General features: G+C 38.2%; 1 protein-coding gene across 8 annotated transcripts in view; it reads right to left on the reverse strand.

Annotated features, from left to right (window-relative positions):
* The window catches only part of EPS8 (EGFR pathway substrate 8, signaling adaptor), a 139,299-nt gene that overhangs the window by 15,711 nt on the left and 101,018 nt on the right, over window positions 1-22,570 (reverse strand). For 7 of the 8 annotated variants that reach the window (XM_062591196.1, XM_062591179.1, XM_062591171.1 and 4 more), the window contains 9 exons: window positions 22,268-22,341; window positions 20,981-21,107; window positions 20,375-20,463; window positions 16,954-17,028; window positions 16,219-16,367; window positions 13,704-13,887; window positions 10,167-10,300; window positions 6,390-6,501; window positions 5,324-5,467 (listed from right to left, as the gene is read on the reverse strand). In XM_062591196.1, coding sequence (XP_062447180.1) covers window positions 5,324-5,467; window positions 6,390-6,501; window positions 10,167-10,300; window positions 13,704-13,887; window positions 16,219-16,367; window positions 16,954-17,028; window positions 20,375-20,463; window positions 20,981-21,107; window positions 22,268-22,341 — 1,088 coding nt within the window. The remainder of the gene's footprint in view (window positions 1-5,323; window positions 5,468-6,389; window positions 6,502-10,166; window positions 10,301-13,703; window positions 13,888-16,218; window positions 16,368-16,953; window positions 17,029-20,374; window positions 20,464-20,980; window positions 21,108-22,267; window positions 22,342-22,570) is intronic. The other variant, XM_062591213.1, reaches the window with a different exon arrangement.

Genomic DNA, 22,570 nt, shown 5'->3' on the forward strand with positions numbered 1-22,570 from the left:
ACTTACATGTGAGCTAAAAAAAGCTGACTAATAAAATGATGTAAAGGGGCACTGCTGACAGACATGTACCTGGTATTTTGCTGACTGCTGCCAGAATGATGAACATTCCGTGTTTATTTTCTCCCCCTCTTATTTTTATTTATTTATTCATTTATTTATTAAATAATAGGCCAAATTGTAGCTTATGGAAATCAGAACAAATCTATTAAATTATTTGGAACAGTGATGATATACGCTTATTAAAAATCTGAATATATCAGAGAAGCTTTCTAGTATTAGATTTTTTCTTTTCTTGACCAGAAACATGTTGCATTCCACATAAAAAAAAGTGAGGTTTCAGCTGTCTTTTTCAACATGCTTCATGTTATATTTTGTCAAAAAGCAAGATACTGTATGACTTGAGCTACTTTTATGTAAGTAAGATTATGAGTCTCAACAACAGTGATGAGTATCAACCCTAAACTCTTGATCATTGCAGAAAAATTGAGAAGAACATTTTTAAATATATCCCAGAAACAAGGTATATATGCTGTCAAAGACACATATGCTGGAAAATACAGACTTAACATTAAAGAGTCATTAGATATTAACCATAATTAGAATTAGTGCTAGGAAACGCTCTCATTAAGCTGATGCAGACACAGAGCTTCCTACTTTTTTCTCCTTCTGAACATCATGTCGCTGTTTGCACAGGGACAGAACGTCACTAAGAGGGTTGCTGCAGAGCATTCAGCCTTGGCTTTGGCAGCAGTGCTGTGCTTTGGGTGTTTTCTTGAGACTTGCCAGGCTCTCTGATCTGGGACATGCACCTACCTCCTTTGGCTATTTTTTTAAGAGATAAGAGTGAACCAATTGTTTGTCTATAACCAAAAGGGACAACGAAGTACCCAAGACTGGGAGAGAAAATTTCAAGGGAGGTCTCTTGCCAGAGGTTCCTTTGGTGGGCTCAGCTATTACCTGCAGCCAGCCAGGTGCCTATTAAAATCCCATTGCAAGGCACCTAACTTTGCACTTTGCAAGGTGTAAGGAATGTATCTTTTACTCTGATTTATGAACCCCAATCCCGCAGCACCAGGCACAGAGAAAGGCTGCGTGTGATGATGATTAGTGTCATCAAACCTAGCCCTTTTGATATGTATGGGTCTTTCTACCTCACAGGCAGCCAGTTACTTCTGAAAAAAACAGTGCTATCACAACAGCAGGCCAGAAAGCAAGAAGTACCTTAAAAGAGAAGAAACAGACAAGAAATTTAAACAGAACTTAATTACTCAAATTGCTATTAGATAGCATGAGTCCCCATTTCTTACAAAATATATTTTTTAGTGAGTAAACTGGGAACATTTAATTCCTATCATTAATCAAGTCCTTTTTACATATATTCAATGGCCCTTCTGTATAATAAATGCCATCTCACAATTTGGGACTGGATCAATGTTGAATTGGATAGAAAAATCACTTAAAAAAATCAAAAAGTTTTGGTTTGATGGCAACTTTAAAAAACATTTAATGTGAAAGGAAGTAAAACAGATACTGGCTCATGGTCAAAAATTATGACATCTCTTTGGCCTCTACAAACTGAGCACCTGGCAACTACATCTCTTCATTACCAGACACTTCATGATCAGCAGGAAAGACACTAGTTGGCAAAAGATGAGTATGACACTCAGAACTAAGTTTGGGCACAAATGCTTTGCTTGAGGGGAAACCACTACCCACAGAGAGATATTTTAAGAGAACTGCTAAATAAAGAGACTTGATGGAAAGGTTTCGACAGTAGATTGCCAAAGAAGGCAAAGGATACTTGTCCAAAATGAGGTGGAGAATTTTGTCTTGTTGCTTACATATCATAAAAAAAAAAAAAAAAAAAAAAAAAAAAAAAAAAAAAAAAGTGTGTTCTGTTGCAACAACTTTAGAAATAAGTAATAAGAATTCACAATAAAATAATGAAGGAAAAAGATTTTAAAAATAATTTAAGTAGTTAGATGAATTAAGATAGGCCTATGCATGAAAACTAGTAATTTCCACACAAACATCCACGGTTATACTTTTGATGACTGACAGTTCATCAGCACTACGCAATGCTGTGCCCAGATCTCCAGAGTCACTGCGTGGACACATGTCTCAGACTTTGGGAGAGACCTTGGGCATTGACACAGACCTCACTCGCTCTGACACCAAAGGCACCTCAGCCCTATTTTCTACCTAAGACTGCATCATGCCCTTAGATGTACTATCACACTGCTGTGTACAGCCACATTTTTCTCTTTTTTTAAATTTTTTTTATTTTTTCTTTCTTTTTTTTAATAAGACTAATGTACTGCATTTGGCTTTGCTCTCTGTGCCACAGTATTTCATACATATCATTGATAAAATACCTGCCTCACTTCACAAAGGGTGTCATGAGATTAATTTTCATGCCCTTAAAGATACACACCTCTATTCTTACTATATTTTTCAGTTTTCCTTTTAAAAAGGTAGTAAAAAAAAAAAGTTAGTAAAATGCACAGTAAGCAGAAAATACATTTATTAATTGTTCTCTAGGTCCACCGGGCATATTGTACATACAAAGATACTAAAGTACTTGAGAAGCTGTTTATATTCATGTGCAATGGGTGGTGAAGTTCCACCGCTGTTTCATGAAAAAAGGTAGACCAAAATGGCCAACACCACAGGACACTTTGGTAACTGGTAATTAGCAATAGTTGAAGATATAAGCAAGCATCCAAATGCTCTACAATGTACAGAAGTATTAAATGATTAAGAATATTGTTTTACAGGAACTAACTCAAGCGTCTTTCTCCTGACCAGCAGAAAGGCAATGTTACCGCCTTGGTCTCACAAAAACGATGAAATAACCACCATATTGCTTGTAATATTCCTGCAAGTATCATCTCAGACAACTCTATGCTTTGAAGCAACTATTAGGACCTGGATCCTGAATAGGATTGAGAGAAAAATCAAAATTTAATTCAGTCTGCAGACTCAGAGGTCACTAGCAGAAGGCCCAGAGCCAGACTAAAATAAACTCTGCTCTTATGAGAATGATTGTGATAACTGGACCTCTATCCCTCAGAAAAAGACTGTCAGTCTGTAGAATACTTGAATGAAAAAGCAATGTTTCAGTGCAATCCTTAATCCTTCATAACCTGAGAACACGTTTTTGTCACCTACCAGTCACTACCAGTAGTCCGTAAAGAAATACACTAACCCTGTACATAAATATAAATCTGCACCATAAAGAGGACCAGAGTTCTCACCACAGCTGACAGACTACTTTGAAAGACCTCAAATGCTTCACAGCTATAACAAAAGCCAACTTAAGAGACTAGCAGAAACCCGTGCAGCACCGCACGCAGAGACCCTGCTTCTGCTCAGTGTTTCGCAGAGGCACTGATGGGAATTGCTTCCCTGTCCTGCTCTACCACATGTTCTCCTGTTGGACCTTGGGCAGAGTTAGGCAGAGATCCCTTCCATGTCTCCTTTCTCACCAAGATAGCAGCACTGTCTAATAGCATTTTGATGAAAATAAAGACCATTAGGCAAACAGGACCCAAAAAACCCATGTGCCTATTGCAGAGGAAGAGAGAAATAAGCACATTCAGGAGTCCTAAATTTATGGCAAGTCACCATAAAGTTAACAACAACATTTCTGACGCATGCCTTGGTAAAGACTCCCTTTATCCTGTGTAATTCATTGTGTTGCTAAATAGTTTCACTGTATTTCAAGCACATATTTAAAGACAGTTAAAACTACGAAGGAACTACGCAATGGACTGTAGGAACAACCTGTCAGAGGGAAAAGAAACAGATTATCTTAAATGTCATTCTCTGCCCCAAATTTCATAGGTCTGTGGAGAACCCTTTGTGAAAATGAGGATTTTATTATTTCCCATGCCACATAATTATTTCATATGGAAGGCTTCTAAACCTTCAGTGCATTACAAAATACTCTACTCACGCCATCCTCAGTCTGCTCAACATTCCTCGGTAAATTTCAAACACACAAAATTACATGCACTTAAAGAAAAAAAAAAGTTAGATCTTTAAATGAGGATTTGAAAAGCTCCCTAGATACACACTTCATTTCACACACAAATTGAAAACCAGAATCAATTTAGAAAGAGTGAAAATGTTATTTGGCAAACATTTAGGGATAGGAAAAACTCAGAAACAGTCTGATTCAAAACCCATCAAACTCAAGAGAGGTCCATCAAAGTACTGGGCCAGAAGTACCCTAAGACCTGTTTCTCGAGATGCTTTCGTATCCCTGGAAAGGCTGGGAATACTGCAAAAGCTGCATCTTTCATGTTAGCTGTGCATACAGCATCTGACACAGTGACACGTTCAGTTGGGACTTTTAGATGACTCTACAGTAGACACAGTTACCACCACCATGGTATTTCTAGTCTTTCAGTCATCAGCTAGAGGGCTTCGGCACAAGGGGTGAACGTTAGGTTAAATTAAATGAAATTAAATTTCAAGTTTCAACAGAGGTTTGGCTTGTATGCGGGCTGAAAGTCTGAATCAGAAGCAGGCCTGAAACTTCTGTTTAAACCAAACGTGTTTGCCTTGCTCCTTTACGAGCCTCCAGCCCTCAAAGGCAGTGCAAAAACGCACACCGCAACTGTATCATGCAAATCCTTACTCAGGTTGATAGGTGCATCGAAGTAAGTCTTTTTGACTGTTCTTTCTTGTTTGCTCGCTTTTAGTATTTCACCCTATAATTCTTTTCTATATATACAAGAAATAACAAAAATACTATATCACAACATGAAAATTAGGCCAGATGCCTAGATTGCTATTGATGCACAGGAACAGCTTTGTGCACTTAATAGCAAAGACATCTAATTTCTCACAACTCCAAAATTACAGTAAGTAAATAAATTCAAGACTAAGATAGAGACACACATAAAGGCAGAAAGAGAAAAGAAAAGCTCATGTTCACTCTCCTAGAAGAAACAAAGATGACCCTACCTTAAATAATTCAAACTCCTTCTTTGGCATCAACAGCTATCAATCCACAAAGGATATTTGCAATTGAAATAAATGCATAAACTTCCATTAGGATGAAAATTAATACCCCTCAGCAAACAAGCAGAAGAAAAAAGATTTTATTATATTTCTGTCAACTTTACTTTCATGTTACACTCTATGCAATACAGAAATCAACTTCAGCTTGTAATAAATAAATAAATAAATATCTTCTGATACATCAGTAGAACAGGCAGGGTTTTTTAAAGCTTTGTTGTGAATCTCTTTCCTTCTTCAGAACACATGCACGCGCACTTCAAAAGAAAGTTTTGCTCCTAAGGAGCAGACGTACCTGGATGGTGCGAGTATATGCAGGTTCTGACCATCCTGGACCACCTTCTTGATTTCTCAGTGGGTCCAAAATGTTGTTTGGCACGAAGCCTGCACTGCCGCTTTTATTCTGAACCTTCCACCACTGCTTCCTATCATCCAGAATCTGAAACAATTTGGCAAGTTAGTTTTGTATTTTTCCTACTTTTCTCCTGCCAGCCCTGTACATCACAGAAACAAAACTGTAATTTTGCCAGGTTTCATGTTTGCTGACAGATCTTACACAGATGCCTCTAAGGAACCACTGTAGGCTTCCTTGATTATCATCATAGCTAATTGTACACTGTAGTGCTGCACTTTTCAAAATGTGGCTCTGAAGAAAGGATTTTAAAGAAAAGCATTTAATAAACTCATTTGAACTCAGACAGGTCAGCTCACGCATGGACAACAAGGGAAACAAGAATAGAAACACTTGTGCAAAGCTGATGGTAGCATCTTGACAATCTGTCTACTGCTGACTGCCAGAAAACCTAACTACAAATGTAGAGAAAGGCACCGCTCTAGGAAGGCATGCATTTGCGGACAGACCACTTCTGCGTAAATGAGGGGCTGGTAGAGGCTGGCTAGCAGAAGTCTGATTTCTGACTACCTGCAGTGCAATCTTATACAAAGCATTTTCTCTCTTTGCTGCTGCCTCCCTCTTACTCTTCTCCAGCTCTCAAGTTACCAGTCCTTCCAGGAAAGGACAGCCTTTCATTATGCCCTGCACATACACAGATGGCACACAGAGCTATTTAGATACTATCAAATGATGCTTTGAAAAGCAACGCTGGAGAAGACAGAAGAACACACAAATATATTTATAATGTGGACAACACACTGTATACAGCAACGAGTCGTAAGTCTGCATAGAATCTCTCTTTATCTTGCCTATAATGCAACAGAAATTAATTGAGCTTTCCATATTAATGAAGATAAATTGGACTAACACATCCCTATCATTTGGGACAGCCACACTGCCTACTGGGAAGATATCCTCAGCTTTGAGAAGCACTAGAAATTTTGTTTTTTCTTTGCAAAAGAATTACCTCCACAATCTCATCCTTCATGACAGAAAGCTCACTGTTGTTTCTTGCCATAAACTCATACTTGCATTTGGCATATTTCTTGGGCTGTGCTTTACTGTGTGCTTCATAGTTTCTGTAAAGCAAAGATTAGACTATTTTTCAGTGAGGCATTCAAGCAAAAGAAAACAACGACAAAATGCCCTCATCTGCAAAACACTTAAACAAAAAAGCCACCATAACATCACGCTGCTATAAAACTGGTATAGTCACAATACAATGATTAAGTTTCAAAGAAAAAAAAAAGATAAAAAAGCAGCTGAGTTACATGTACCTCAAAAACTGGGTGATCTTCATTGGCTCACCACTTGCAGTATGTATGATAACAACTTGGATTAGCAGATGCCATTGTATAAAGATAAATACTTATAGTAGGTTTAGTGTGTTTTCCTATAGAGGACTGTGTTAAGTTGCCATAAAAGCAAATGAATATACTGAGATCGGATTTTTGTACAAACTATCTTGTGCTTTGAATTAAATTATATTTATAGCCTCTGTCATAAATTAAATTTCAGAACACATAATAAATGAATAACTTATTTAGTCTAATAGAATTAAACTGCTAATTAAAAAAACATTTAGGTCAGTTCTCCTAATTGACCAAAGATACCATAAACACCAACAGCCTTGAGTTGTTACATTAGTTAAAAATGAAAAATAACTTCTAGGTAGTTAAGAACAGGGTTCATTAGAGAATAAAGTATACCTCAGTAGCTTTCTTTTTCTTTGAGGAAAGATTTGTTCAGATTTGTTCAAACCCACACTGTCTGGGTGAAAAGCTATTATCTGCTTTGATGTACTACCACTTCAAGGTCAGAAACCCCCCTCCTCCCTCAAAAAGTATCTAAAAGAAAGAGGACCATTATTCACCTATTGCAAATTCATATCATATAGTAAAGTTTAAAAAAAAAAAAGATAATGAAAAGATTAAACGAACAATGACATGAAAAGCTGCATACAACATCACAGGACAGAGGTACAAATGCATCCGACCGCTGATGTTCACAGGGTGACTGCAGGCTCTGCGACACACGTGGGGTTTCCAGGGGTTACCTAGCTATTGCGCGGCTGTGGAGAACTGTCTCACTTGACTTGGAGAGCAGAATAAAGGAACAGTCATATTCAGATCGAAAATGTATCATTTTGAAAGAAAGACAAAGCGCTGAAAGCATTTAAAGAGAGAATGAAAAATATGAGTTGAACTGCTGCCTGCAGAACGTGATGAGGTTGAAAGGCAGGTGAGTAATCCCAATTTTTCAGCCACCCACTCAAAATTTATACAGTTTTGAAGAGTTTTCTCACTGTTTTAGGAATATAATTACTAATGTATCTCTGAAGCTACTTTTACTGTTAAACTCCCTTTCCAAAGTCAGTGCGTGGAAATGGACTGACTGCGTCTTCCAGCCTTGCCTACGGCTAACCGTGCTGTTCCCTCCAAGAAGTGTAACTCAGCCAGAATTGACAAAGAAATGCTTACGGTTCAGTTTTACCCAACTCTGTTGCAATCAATGGTAACATCTCCAGAACGTAGGCAGGCCGGTAACTGCATGTTTTGAAGGGACTGTAATTCTTCAAGTTCAGCCTAATGAGCCAAACAGTTTTCTTGGGGCAGAAATATTTTCAACATTTCCCTCCATCCATCCTCCGTTGTGCTTCCTTTTTGTCTATCGGTACATTGTAATTGCAACTCTCTGCTCTCCTGTGCACATCAAATGGGAATCTAGTGGATTATAGGGTCTTCCAGGGCCTCTTTCACAAATGACAGCACGAAAATAAACCACACCGCATATCATTTTGACACAGCGCAGCTTGCTGAAGAATTGCACTCAGACTATATTGCTTGGCATCAGAGGAAGAGTTGAACATAGGAGCCCCAGGTGGACCCTAATAATGCACTGGAAGTATAAGGTTCTGATAGTTCAAGCTGCCTGAGGAAAGCATGTCTTGCTCTAGGTCCTGATATGCTGGAACTCAGCTCACTGAAGTTCCCAGTGATTAAACAGAAAGTCAGAAAGCAGCTGAAATGGCTGAAAAGGTCAGCTTGTATTCCTCCCTCCCCCAAACCTACCCTACCACCTGCTTCTTCGCAGTTGCTTTAACACTTAGCTTTAAATTGAAGTTACTTACGGCATATTAATATTAATAGTTTTGTCCCATAATGAGCTCCTACCAGGCACATACTATATGTCTCAAGAGCCAATTTACAAACAAGAATGTTTGAGTAGCATTGAACAGCTGGGAGATAACCACATGCTGCAGGTGTTTTCATCGGCACTAGCCATCTCGACTCCTTCCTGTAGCCAGTGATGAGAAATCGGCACCACTGCAGCCCCTCTCCTTTCACGTCTTTCAAAAGACTAACTCCAGCTCATACGAACCGCTCTTAGAAACACTCATTCTCTTCACCTACTACAAAGGAGGCTTGAATGACTAATTCAGATGCAGCCAGATACACTGATACTATCTGCAGCTCAAGGCAGCGAGTCCCCTTCTCTAACCTGAAATGGAGGCAAGAGCACTCGCATGGAAAACTCTTTATGCTGAGAGGACAAAACAGGCCTTATCCCGTTACAGATAAAAGAGAAAGGAAAAGGAAGCTCTAGAAGAGATCATCCAGACTGCAAGCTGAGTGGTCCTGGGAGAAGAACCCAAAGAGTAAACAAGTTTGAGAAAAAGATCAGAGATGACTACTACTGCTGTTGCTGTTATTAAGAATAAAACCAAATATCAGAAAAAGAATCGAGTCTCCGTCCTGCATGCGATGGGGGAGCTTGTTTGCATACAGATTAACAAAAGAACCTTCTGGCACATTGCTCAGACTTAGATGTGTAAAGGTTTTCAGCAGTAGAGTTACAGCAGTGCTTTTGTGTTTGCTTTCGTTTTTTTAAAGCCAACAATCTCATCCCCAAAACTTAGCTTAAACATCTTCCATGGCACTTAAACTAAACATACAGTTCATATGGTGTGTAAGGAATACCGTTTGGCACAGGGGAGTAATGCCAGCCCTGCTTCATGGATTTACTCCCACAGCTTGCCCTGATATAAATTCTCCATACACACAAGGCTGAAACTGCAAGGATCAGTGCATTCGATCCTCTTAAGCTATCTGGATTTAGGCTAAAATGGAGGGGATGAAAGCGGATGTGCAAAAAGACTCTGGTTGCTATGCAAACATTTCAGAGCATTTTGTGCAACTAAACATTTGGAAAAGAGCAGAAGGAATGATCAGTTACTATTCAGAAAGTGGATGTTTATGCACCAGCCCAGAAAAGAAAAAGCAGAGCACCAAGGAGCAGTAAGTGAGCAGCTACACAAATCAAGCAATCGTTCAGAACAATGACAGATGAATCTTGGAGTAGATTTGTAACGCTTTGTAGTTCCATAAAGAGCAAAGCATACCTCACAAAAAGATGAAAAAAAAGTAGAAATAAAATTTAAACGCAAACAAGAGGATCCAGTGCTCTGATTCAGGTTGATAGGCTGAAATCCCACCACATCATTTTTGACAAAAGCATCAATTTACAGGGCACACATAAACAGGGTGCTACTACACAGAACACACTAAGAGAGTCTCAAAGACGTGCCTTCGAGAAGCAACAGCAAAACACCCACTGCAAAGCAGAATCGCCTCCTTACAGAAATAACGACATAACCAGAGGCAATTACAGACACCTCCACCCCAACAGCAGCGAGTCGGGACAGTTATCCACAGCACTACGGACGGCGTGGACTCCGTGTTACCTATCTACGTGCCGGCTAACAGTTTGCTTAAAGGCGGCAACAGCGGCCCCTTGGTCCAGCAGAGGCCCTCTTTTGTAAGCGGTGTTACTGAATGCGTACCCATCGGACGGAGGGTAGTCGGGAACACCGGGAGGCTGCAAGACAGAAAGCACAAAGCCACAAAGTGGATTAGTGTCACCTGCACGCCAGCGGCGCTGGCTTATTGCGCCCAACCCAGAAGCCCCGGGGTCCCCGCCAGCGCTTGCGTGCCCCTGTTTTCCGATGCTCATGGTTCTGCCATGAAAAGTTAATAACTTCTGCATTTCAAACACAGGGAGATCAAAAGGAGGAGAATAAAAGAATTCCTACCCTAAGTCATCCTGCTGCATTAATATTGCAGGGGATGTTCTTTAGAAAAACAGTTCTCTGGGGCAAGGTCCATGTCATCTTTTAGATATCACTACAGCAACAGAACTTGCAAACAACAATGACTGAACGGCTTTAAAATAAACTGCACTGAGAAACTGCTTTGAGCTTTTGTTCTAAACGCACGCTTTCAGGCAGAAAACTCGAGCAAGCTAACACTAAGTCTCAGAAAGAAATAAAGCCTCCGCAATAAAACTGTGGCTCACTTCTATCACCCTCCTGTTGAACATGACTGAAGTCAGTGAAGAAATGCAGAAAGGAAAGTGATACTCAGTGTAATTAAGGATTTTAATTAAGGATTTAATTAAGGATTTAATTAAAAAAAATAGTTTATTACAAGCACCTCTATAAGGATATTCGACCCTTTACAAAATCCTTTCTAAGCAGCAGCTCTTCACAAAAGCCCAACCTTAACTTCAGCAATGATGCTCTGCTTCTAGTAAGAATTATTTTAAAATCTATTGCCCAAAATGAATTATGTTAATAATTAATCTCTACTTAATTTCTGAAGATTACAATACAGTTGCTCATGCTAGAATGCTAGATCTCTTTTTCTCATACCATTTTCTTGTTGCACAAGCTAGAACTACTGAGCTTCACCAGAAATTCTCAAGTCTCTCTCTGCCTTCTGTTATTTTTTTATTCTTTCTTGCTGTGTGGCTACCAAAAAGTCACCCACCTCATTTATGTCTCAGAGTATCAGACCTGGTGCCCAGAGACATTTATCTATGGTGCTGAGGCTTTTGAAGAGAAGTGAAAAGCCCAAAGAAACCCATATATGCAGAATATTATTTAAAAATGTGTTAGGAAAACTCTCTGAAAAAAATCTCAGGTGTCAGCTAGTTTATATTTTACAGCAAAAGATACTCGGGGAGCCGGAATTTGTTTTATTTCACACACAAATTATTTGCACTGCCTCAGCTTCACTGGACGGCAGTCACTGGTTCCCCGCTGTTTGAAGTTACTGTCATTTATTTTTTGGCTGCCGTTTGAAGTCACTGTCACAGGGGTGACTGTACCTTGGCCCCCTGCGGTGCAAACAGCACCTGCAACTATGTTATTCAGATTCAGAGACGGCAAGAAAAAAAAAAAAAGGAAAAAAAAAAAAAAAAGAAAATTTCAGGATCCAGAATATCTGATGTATTTTGCTAGGTGCCAGATCACTCCCTGGTAATAAGGGCCAGGCACTGCAACCATGGCGGCAGAACACATTGCACAGCTTTTTTTGTTTGTTTGTTTGTTTGTTTTTTAAAAAGACCAATCCAAAGAGTCTAGGCCATCCCAAAAAATTACCAATCCAAAGAGCATTACTACACAGACACAAGATCCTCTCCCCATCTTATTTCTCCCCACCACCAAGATTTTAAGTTATTACATATAAAAATATTAAACAAAATATTTACAATCATCAGAACACAAAAGCTAATGCTCTGGTCTTTTTTTCATTTCTATTTCGCATATTTCACACAGCATTCAAAGTGGATAATAGTGTTTTTTTTTTTAATTTCAAAAAAGCACAGCTGAGGAAATCAAAAAAACTGCATAGGAAATGTAGGGCAGTAGTGAAACTCCTGAGATGATATCTGATGTTGCTTTCTGGGGAGATGAGTGGGGAAGGGAGCGACAGCAATGACAACAGCTAGATTTTACATCACTGTGCCCATTAACCTTACTAAATGCTTTTTTTTTGCTGAAAATGAATCATAGACAGTAACTATTTCTTCAGTTATTTCTCATATATTTTATCAGGCATAAAGCCAAACAGTGTTTGAAGTAATCAAATGCAAATCATGTTAGCCTCATTTGCTTGGGAGAAACTTCACCCAGCTTTGCAATCTCCATAGCCGTGTAGGACTTTTTTCTTTTTCTTTTTTTTTTTTTTAACAAATAAAGATATTCCTCTAAACAGAGTTTTATTGTGACAAGTGGTCCTTGGGTTGCCTGGATGCAACTCTGTCTACCATGCTGCAGGTGACCCTGCTGAGCAGGGGGGTTGGACTAGATGATCTCCAGAGGTCCCTTCCAACCTTACTGATTCTATGACTCTATGAATATTTTTCAGAAGCACAAATGGCAATTAGGTGATCCTTCTGATATCCTTCCTTTGAATCTTCTTCTACACGTGCATTTCTGTTGCTAAAATGTTTGTCATTATACCATTAAACCACTAAGACAAAATCCAGTATCATACTATTAAGATGTACTGTGAATGCAGAACTGGTGTAGATTGCTTGAGAAAGACATTTGAGAGTATCGACTGAAACTAGGAAATTTTTTCATGCACAGTCACCAAGTGCTCTTCCATATCACAGCTGTTAACAGAGACTTGGACTAGTTAAGCCTTGACTAAAGCTAGTATAGGAAAAATAAATATATGAACAAAGTTTATATCCACCTCAACAACAAAAACCACCCAAACCAAACATGCATTTAAAAAAGTAATGGCTTTTCTTGTGAATAAAAAAAGCCACAAGATCCACTTTTATTCTTAAATTTTCACATAAACTGACCTATGTTTTCTGAGCAGCTCTGAGAAGATATGAGGACAGAATCTTCATAGTCAGCCCTCTAGCTCCTCAGTGGAGTTAGTCAGAAAACATACTTCAGTTTGTGCAAAGGCTTTAGCTAGCGCAGTATGTTCCCATTCTCCAAGCAGAAGGAGAAGGGGATGAGAAAAATATTCCTTTGCAATAGTACTTCTAATTGGCAGCTGTTTTTTAGAAACAAGCCTAAATTACTTGACGTGCCATCACTCAGAGCCTCTGTGAGTATTTTCTTTTTAACTGAAATACAGTGGAAGCCTCAAGAAATTATGAAAGGAGTATGAAATTCCATATTTATGAACAAGCAGCTTAAAGCCAGCTTTCCCCTAAAAGTGCCTTTTTTGCACGTTTATGTGCATGGAGGCTCATTTGAGAACAAGAAAGATGTAGACACACTTTGGTCCAAACTCTGCCTAAAGTATATGCAGTCAAAATCAGTGGGATCTGAAAGCACAGGAGAAGACTCAAACTGAATCTCAGGAGCTTGGATTATCCTCCCAGCTGAGGTTTTATGGAAGAAGTTTCATTTAACTAATTAGCTAATATAGAAAAAAAACTAATTTAAAAAACACTACAGTACTTAACCTACCTCAGTTGACAATCTTCTCATTTCTTGTCTCCGCTGCTGCTCTGCAACGTTTGCCACGGACTCAGCCAAATGATTGAGTTCTTGTTCCTTTGGAGCTCCTATGAAGTTCAGCAAAGGAGGCTCCCAACCATTTCGGAAACGAGGGATGTAGGGTGGAATAAAGTGGTCTTTGGGCCAGTCCGCTCTGCATGAGAAGTAGATTAGAGATCTGTACCAAGAGTTATACAAATATTTTTAATATTTCAAAAATTTTCTTAAGAATTGAAATGCTTTATAATTTTTAGGCATAAAGAGAGGAGACTGGAATTACAGTACAGAAATAATTATGCTAGAATGCAGAAAATTGGCAGAAAGCATTATTCATTGACCACAACTATGCTCTTTGCTGTGCTTAGCAGAAAAACTGCTCCTGCCCTAAGGACCAGTTAGAACTAAGACATAAATTTCTGTCTCATAGTAAAGGATGAGTAATAGAAGAATTAATCACAAACAAACCTGGGATTTATTTTAATTGCTGGATGGGAAGAAGTATTGCAATGCTGTATTTATGTTAAAGCACAGACAAAAGACTTCAAAGAAACAGCCTGCTTTAAAAGATTTGAAAGTAGGCATGAAGCATGGATTGCTAGGGGACCTAGCAATATCTACATTAAAAAAAATTGTTTTCCTACAAAACAAAATTCTACACACTCTTCAAAACAATAATTATCATCACACTTGCTGTTTTATAGCCCAGATGTTTTTTTTTTTTTAACTCTACTACTACTTAGAGCTCCTTTAACATTCCCTATTTTCATATAGAATACCTTAATGCTTTCATGCTCTGCCTTTGCAATACACATAATATACTGTCCTGCAGCATAAATTACTGTCTCTTCACAGAAGTAGCAGAAGGCAGAACGTCTTTTACAGTCTCTTAATGATCTCATTATTGACACTGTAGAAAATGAATCAAGTGACAAGTGCTGTCATTTAAACGAGCAACAGGAATGGTCAGCACTTACTAGCCCATCAGCAAGCCAGTGCCAGATCTCGAGTTTTATCATTCGTTCTTGCCAAACTGCACTACAGTATATCTCTGTATATAGAGGCCAAACAGAACATAATTTCTAATGCCCACAGCTCATCTAATTTTATGCCAAATGTTTCTTTTCCTCCTAGCCCAACAGGAGCTACTTCTCTTTGGACCTTAGTCCTGTTTCTTTTTTTTTCTTTTTTTTTTCTTTTTTTTTTGTCCCCAAGAGGTACTAAGGGAATGATAATGATAGATCCCAAGACAAGGAGACCATTATTTTGTTCAGTGATCATATACCCTGCATAGGGCTCCAGTGCTGGAAGGGACTTTCCATAGCCAGCCCCACCACGAGCTGCAGCAAAGCCAGTGGAGCTCTGGGCAGGTGAAGATAAACTCTCTAGCAATCACAAGGAGCTGCAGCTCATGTTTCCAGCTCATTTTGCAACGGCAAGCTAAACAACAGCCAAAAGAAAGACAATCTGGGAGATTTCCTGTATCAAAGTGAGACTGAGGAGGAGGACCTATACCTTGTTCTCCCTAATGGGAGAACCTTCATCACTTCACATCCTGTGGTTCTTCACTCAGCCTCTTCTACCAGTAAAGCACTCAAATACATTTTTCATTGCTTTTATTTTTTCTAGAAATCCAATTGAAAGATGTTTATCTCCTGATCTGGACTCTAAAAACAAGGATGAGTACACTCAAATACATGACGCATTTCCAACCCAAGCCATTACACGCTTAACCATTATCACACGCCCTAATCTACCACAGATGTCAGAGTTAAGACACACTGTTAATTAAGAATGTTCTACTTTCCTAAGTAATTTCAGACTATATACTCAGCTTAAAATCATTATGTACAAAGTAGCTAGTTTTTAGCTAAGCCAAACCATAATAGTGAATCCATTAGATGCAATGTGCAGAGTATGTACACGTAACATGAATCAGCCAACAACCACTGTTCAGAAGTTATAATCATTTTCCTTGTAGCTTATTGTGGTGCTTTTAAAGGAGTAAAGATATGGTAAATTTCTAGCTTTTAATAATCATTGGTAGTTAAAAATTAAAATCAGCTTGTATCTTCTTTTTCAGTATTTCATCACTTCTTATAGCACTTTTTTAAAATAGATTTTTCATCAAGTCATCAAATTCATTCATCAAATGGTTGGTTGCCAAAGCAGTGGTGAAAAACAACTGCAAACATGTAAAGGATAGTTCAAAAAATAATGCAAAGGGTTACATAATCAAGTCTCACCTTGTTACCATGGACAAAAAGAAAATTACTGGCCGAAATTTCCCCCTCTATGTAACCCCTAAAACAAAACCTCTCCAAAATCCTACTGAATCATAGGGTATTTTTGCAAAAACTTCCAAGGAGAATTCCAAGGAGCACACCAAACTCATATGAAGTTTGCTGATAGTAGATAATCTGGTTAAGACCACACTAATAAACTTGAGTTGAGATCATCTCTAAAATATGTAAAGGCTTTTTCTCACCTAGCTTTAGTCCACGTGTCACCCAACGACATCCACAGCTGCCCTTCTTCACTGGTGACGGTAAACCGCAGGAAGTCTATAGTATCCTTCGTTAGGAGCGGGCTGAGTACTGTACTAGCAAGCTCTGGACCCCCTGTTGTCTGCACCACCTAGAATCCAATATTAAAATAACAGAACGTCCATATCATCAGTCATAAATAACATCTGAATTTAAGGTATCCATAGTGATGCTAGGAAATATTTATTACCAAAAATGGGGGGAAGCTAACAGTGCGTTGTAATGTCCTAAGGATGAACTAAAACTATTTATTGCAGAAGAACTGTTGTTCTTCTAGTCAGCTACCGTCTTACACTTAGATCCACTTTTGACAATGCTATTTAACTTACTCTACTGATCATAAAACACTTACTTCCATTAAACAAACAAATGGCTATGCTTCTAACGTTCCTTACGCATTATGTAAACTGATAATCTCAAATTTTTGTTGTTAATTAAAAATGATAATGACAAACCTTCACACACACGCAGCTAAGGATGTTTTAAATATATTTAATAGATGGGAATACATGCAGAAAAGGATACGTTTATTTTCTAAAAAGTTCTTCATCCTCTGATACACACATTTGTCCTTAGTTACTGTCCATCATTTCAATCTTGTTATCCTTGAAAAGTTACAAAACATATAAATACATGAGTTCATAAGGAAAACATTGAAAAGAGTTATAAAACCTTACCATATGTAGTGGTGTAAAAAGAAAATGAACCAATTCAGCTGCACTAGGATTCTGGATATGCAACTTCAGTTTGGCCTGAGGGAAAGGGAAAAACGTATTTTAAGAAAGAGTTAACTTTTATAACAATAAGTACTTAACACAAGAACGGCCATGTGAGGTCAGACCATGGCCCAATGGTTTGTTTCTGACATTAGCTGAGAGCAAGTACAAAGGAAAGAGCGTAAGAGAACAGAGCAAGCATACAGCGATCTTTCCCCAACTACTGTACCCTCTGGTAGCTTGTAGCTCAGGGGCTGCTTGAACTAGAAGTAGTATTTTGTATTAATAGCCATCAGTGGATTCTTCTGCTCTAGAAATTCATCCAATTACTGGAATCTGTATAAATTTTGCATCTTGTTCTGCAAAGCAATAAGTTCCACAACCTAATTACATGTTTTGTAAATAAGTATCTCCTTTGGAAGATTGCCACCTTTTTGTTTGATGAGTACTTTGTAGTTCTTGGGTTAAAAGAAAACTGAGCAATCCTACCCTACTCACTTTTCCCAGTGTTGTTCATAATTATTTACAGCTTTATTACAGTCTCCCTTTTTGCAGACTTTTTCAAGTTCAAGAAATGACTGGGTAGATTTCTCTTCGAGATTCTTGTCCTTCTCTGTACCTTCTTCAGTTTTGCTATATTCCCATAGGGAACAAAATGAAACCAGTGCACATAATGTCACAGTGATGTTCCATATTTGTTTGTTTTCTTCTTTCCTAATGGTTCTAACATTTGCTGGTTGATCACCACTGAATACAGATGATGTTCTCACAGAAATCTGTATTACAAATCCAACATTTTGTTCCTGTCCAGCAGAAGTCAGCTTGAAATCTCATTTTAAATGTAACATTAATCCATTTTCCCACTTGTATACGACATTGTATTATATCCATCAATATTGAATTTCATCTGTCACTTTAATGTTTGCTATCATTAAATATTTCTATATTTTTCAGATTTACAGAGCTGTCTGGAAATTTTATCCTACGGGATTTTTTTCTTTTAATAGACCAATTATCTAGGTACAGACCTCAGGGGTACTGGCCCATAGTCCCTCAAATCTCCCTGGAAGCATTTATAGCTTATTGGCATACCCTTAAGCACTTCCCTTCCCCTGGAATCAACACAGTTTTGAGAGAAGTCACACAGGCCAGTGTATACGTTAATGATTTCATCCATAAGCTTTTCGAAGAAATGGATGAAGTTCAAGGGATCTGCTGATCTGTTTCCTGTCATTTTGATTAGTTGTTCTCTAACCCCCCATTACTTGAAACAGATATTCTTTCATGCCACCATTGTTTACAGGGAACATACTGCCCACTGCCAAGCTATTCCAAGAAAATATACACACACAAAAAATATAGTTTCTCTGCTACAGCTTCTCTGAGGTTTCTTCTTATTCACTGATCACCCACTAGCCTGACAGACTCCAGAAGCATGAAGCACACCAGAATGTGTTTTAAGAAATATTATTAGCTTTTATTGCATTTTGCAGACTGTTCCTCACATTCCTTTCAGCCTGAGTCTATTTTTACATTTTGCTTTCCAGAGTGTGTCTTCCAATGAAGAAGAAGGATGCGCTTTTATTTCTAATAACTTCCTGTACATTGTTCTTCAGGCATACCAACTTTCTTCAGGTCTTTCTAAAGTTTTTTTGACAGATGGCAGGCATTTTCTGCAAGTCTCCAGTATGGTGTTTATAAATAGTTTCCATTCAACTGGCAAGGATCTTACCCTTTTAACTGCCTCTTTTATTTTTAAACTAGATTCTTCACTTTATTTAGTTGTTCTTTTTTTTTAAATAAAGCACGATGAAGTGAAATTTCAGGATTTTGTGGCTCCTGTGATGAAGCTGAAGCAAAGCACTGTTACAGTGTACCTCTTCAAAAATAAGATTAGAAAACAAGCCCTGAACACTACTTAGCACCAAAACAAGAAATGCTGCTTCTCTTTAAGGTCTACAGAGAAGATAAGAATAGATAAGAGCGGTATATTTAAAATCACGGCAGGGGAAACAGAAGAATATCACATCTTAGTTTAATATTTTGCTGGACTAATGTCAAGTGTCCTGTTACTATTCTGCCTCTCACATTGCAACTTATTTGATCTTTGTAAACACTTAGTACAATATACTTGCACACTGCACAGCAGGTAAAGACTCAAAGGTACACAGGCCAGTCTTAGGTGAAAAACTAAATTAAACGCAGAATGCAGGAAGAGATAATAATGAAGACTTAAGTTTGCAAGTACTATTATGGAGATAGCCAATTTCCCCGTTGGCTTAGCTCCCACAGGAACTGGAAAGACCAGTCAGTATCTGGAAGGAAGTGCACTGAAGATGTCACTGTGCTTGTTGAGGGTGCATAACTTGGCAGCAATGTGGACAGAGCCTTCTGAGGCCAGAAAGGTCCTGACTAATGACAGCAACAAACACAGAGAACCTGATGGGTGCAGCTGAATGAAACTAATTTAAGGCCACAGCCAGTGAGGTTGGCAAACATTTAAGAGGCTTGTGGTCCTAACAGACTTTCCTAGAAGTCTTTTAATATTTTAAACTCAAATCTTCCAAGTTAAAAGATTTTAAAGAACAAGGATGAGGAACAAGAAAGAGGGAGAAATATGCTCCCCTAGACACTGGCACCGTACAGAGCCTTTGAGGAGCAGCCTCCCAAAAAGCTGACCCGAAGGCCACCACAGGCCAAAGGACCAGTGCTGCTCTTCATTCAGCTCTGAATAGACAGGAAAAAGTGAAAGGCCAAGACCAGTCACCCATCAGCTCAGCCATCTTCCTATGCACTGGCCAAGGACCAAACGAGATGTTACATCCAAGTGTATCCACATTGCTAAGAGGACGTTTGGGGGTCTGCTTCTTTTCAAAGAGAGCCAATGCAGCCCCTGTCCCCCAGTTCCCCAAAGGCTGTGAACACCTTTGTGCAGTTGGTAGCAGTAGGCTCACCAGATTTCTCTACACAGCTATGGCACCAGGGAATTTAGGTAGAATACATAATCTGATAACTGTGTTCCCAAAGACCAGATGAACTTCTGAAGTTCCCTCAGCAGAATCAAAAATAAGACGCTTCCACCGCCTGGAATATCATGAACCTCCAAAGAAACCCAACTTAAAAATAACTACAAACCAAATCTATTGTATTATTTTTTCTCCTTCTTCCTCCTCCTCTTCCTCCTTCACTTGAGTTTCTAACTTCATACCACCAGGATGGACAGGGCTCTTAAAACACAGGAAAACTAATGCAGCAAAACTGTTACACAACCGAATTTGTAGCAGCAGGGAAAACAAAGATCATCTTACACCTATCATCATCTATCCAAGGAAAAAATGTTGTAACATGCTTCATAAAACCATATAGGCAAAGAGTTACTTACCACAAGATTGAAGCCATGCTTGAATTTTTGGAAGCAATCAACAAACTCATCTGTAGGTGGAGGCTTTGCACGGAGAGTAAGAACTCCCTCTGGTGAACAAAATGAGAAAAAGTATACATAAAATTTAATTTCTATAAATACTGCAGATATATTAAACAGAAATATTTTTATGTTTTAGTTTTATATTTAGTTGTATATTTGCTTTATTAATTATGGATTTATGGTTATTCTTTATATTTAGTAAAATTAAATACTTAAGCATTTTGTATTTATACTAATTATTGTAACTACTTAATACATTTACTGACTTACAAAATTTTATAAATATAGAGCCTTCCGTAAATACAGAGCCTTACAATGAGCCTTACTCCTTACTCTGGAGTCACGCCTCTGATTAGTCACTCCCCACTGATTTCAGGCAAATGTTTTTCATCAAGTTCTCTCTAAGAATATACTGCCTAGGGTGTTTTGTTTTGTTTTGATTTATTCAAAGTGAAACAAAATCATTACCTCAATAAAAAAAAAGAAACAATGAAAAAAGTCACATTTACTAGCTACTTCAGTGATTCTTAAAGAAACAGAATCTAGTGCAGTAAGAACTCCTACCGCCAGGTCCTTTCTTTTTACTTTTCTTAGTTTTCTTCCTCTTCGAAAGTTCCGCAAATGCTTCAGCAGCTTTTTGAAGTTTCATAACAAAATATTCAATGTCATCCAAAATATGGTTCAGAATTTGCTATGAGAGAAAAGAAAAGCAGCAGTTTCTTTACTGAAACTGTAGCAGAAAGACTCCAGGAATCAAAATAACTCTCAGATATTAGCAGCTTCTGTACAAAGATAGTGCTAGATTATTGCATATTTAAATTCATCGTCATCTTAGCTTTACACATCTGTAACACTGTAAAGTTGTTTCAAAATTCATTTCATTTTAAAGATTTTTAATTTAAAAAAAAATCCAAAACTCAGGACCACCTGTAAGTTTTTAAAAGCACTGAGATCATTAAACTTAGTTTTCAACTACATCCATTCACACATGACACTCATTCTGTACATATTACATTCACTCTACACACACACATTACACATTACATTCATTTTCTCAAAGCATAAAAAAAAAAATCAGTTCCAGTAAATTATCTGTGTAGGACAGCATTTTCCTAAATGGCAGAACTTTACAAACTCTTTTAGTAGAAAGTATTAAGGTATTTGTCGAAATTCAGAATGTGATTTTGCGGGAGATATGCTCTTTGAAGAACTGTTTTCAAAGAGCAAGTAGAGAAGAAAAGAAGGCTCCCTTAGGGAAAACATATCCACATCATTGTGGCAGGCTCCAGCATGCTTCCCTCAAGACCCTTTGAAGTTGCTTATGGCAACATCAGAGTAGAAAAGGAGAAAGTTACAACTGTTGACCAGGACAGTATTTGATGGTGCATACATCATGGGACCTGCTCCATATTGTTGCTCACAGTCACAGAAGGTTATGTTATACATATGCATGGCCACATTTGTCTTTGGAAATGACTATGTGTTTATACTCCAGATACTGCACATATCTAAGTCTGACTGACTTGATGGAATTTAGGTTTATACATACATAGCTTGATGAATTTGGTCTTCATGAAATTATTATTTATATTTCTAGTTCACAGCAGAAAACTTGACTGATTTCTCTCTCTCTTTTTTTTTTTTTTTTTTTTTTTTTTTACTTAGCTTAAAAAACAAAACAAACACACACCACCCACTTCCTGTTCAATTTTAGGTCTACCACACAAAACACAGTCTGCCTGGAAAGCTTTGCTCTGGAACTGAATTTCACATGTGGAAAAGTCTTCCCATGAGGTAAAGCTGCAACGTTTCATGGACATTAAGCAGTATCACTTGTAGCTGCTCACTTACAACATCTCTGTCAATCCTGGCTGCTATCATTTCTGCTGTTTCTTCATGGTCTTGGTACTGTCTTTGTTTTTCAACTATGGAAAAGGGGAAGAAGGGAAAAAGACATCATACAGGAAGAACTAGAGACCATGACTTTCTACACCACTTATGCTTGAAACTATGCTACCATACCACAGACGAAACTGTGTGCACCATTGCCCTTGCAAGGATTTTGCATAACCTGAAGAACTTGAATAGTAATACCTAATCCTGCCAAGCCTCACAAAATGCTTAGATATACTGATAAGTCTACTTTGCTGCATA

This window comes from Rhea pennata, chromosome 1, assembly GCF_028389875.1.
Source record: "Rhea pennata isolate bPtePen1 chromosome 1, bPtePen1.pri, whole genome shotgun sequence".
NCBI lineage: Eukaryota > Metazoa > Chordata > Aves > Rheiformes > Rheidae > Rhea > Rhea pennata.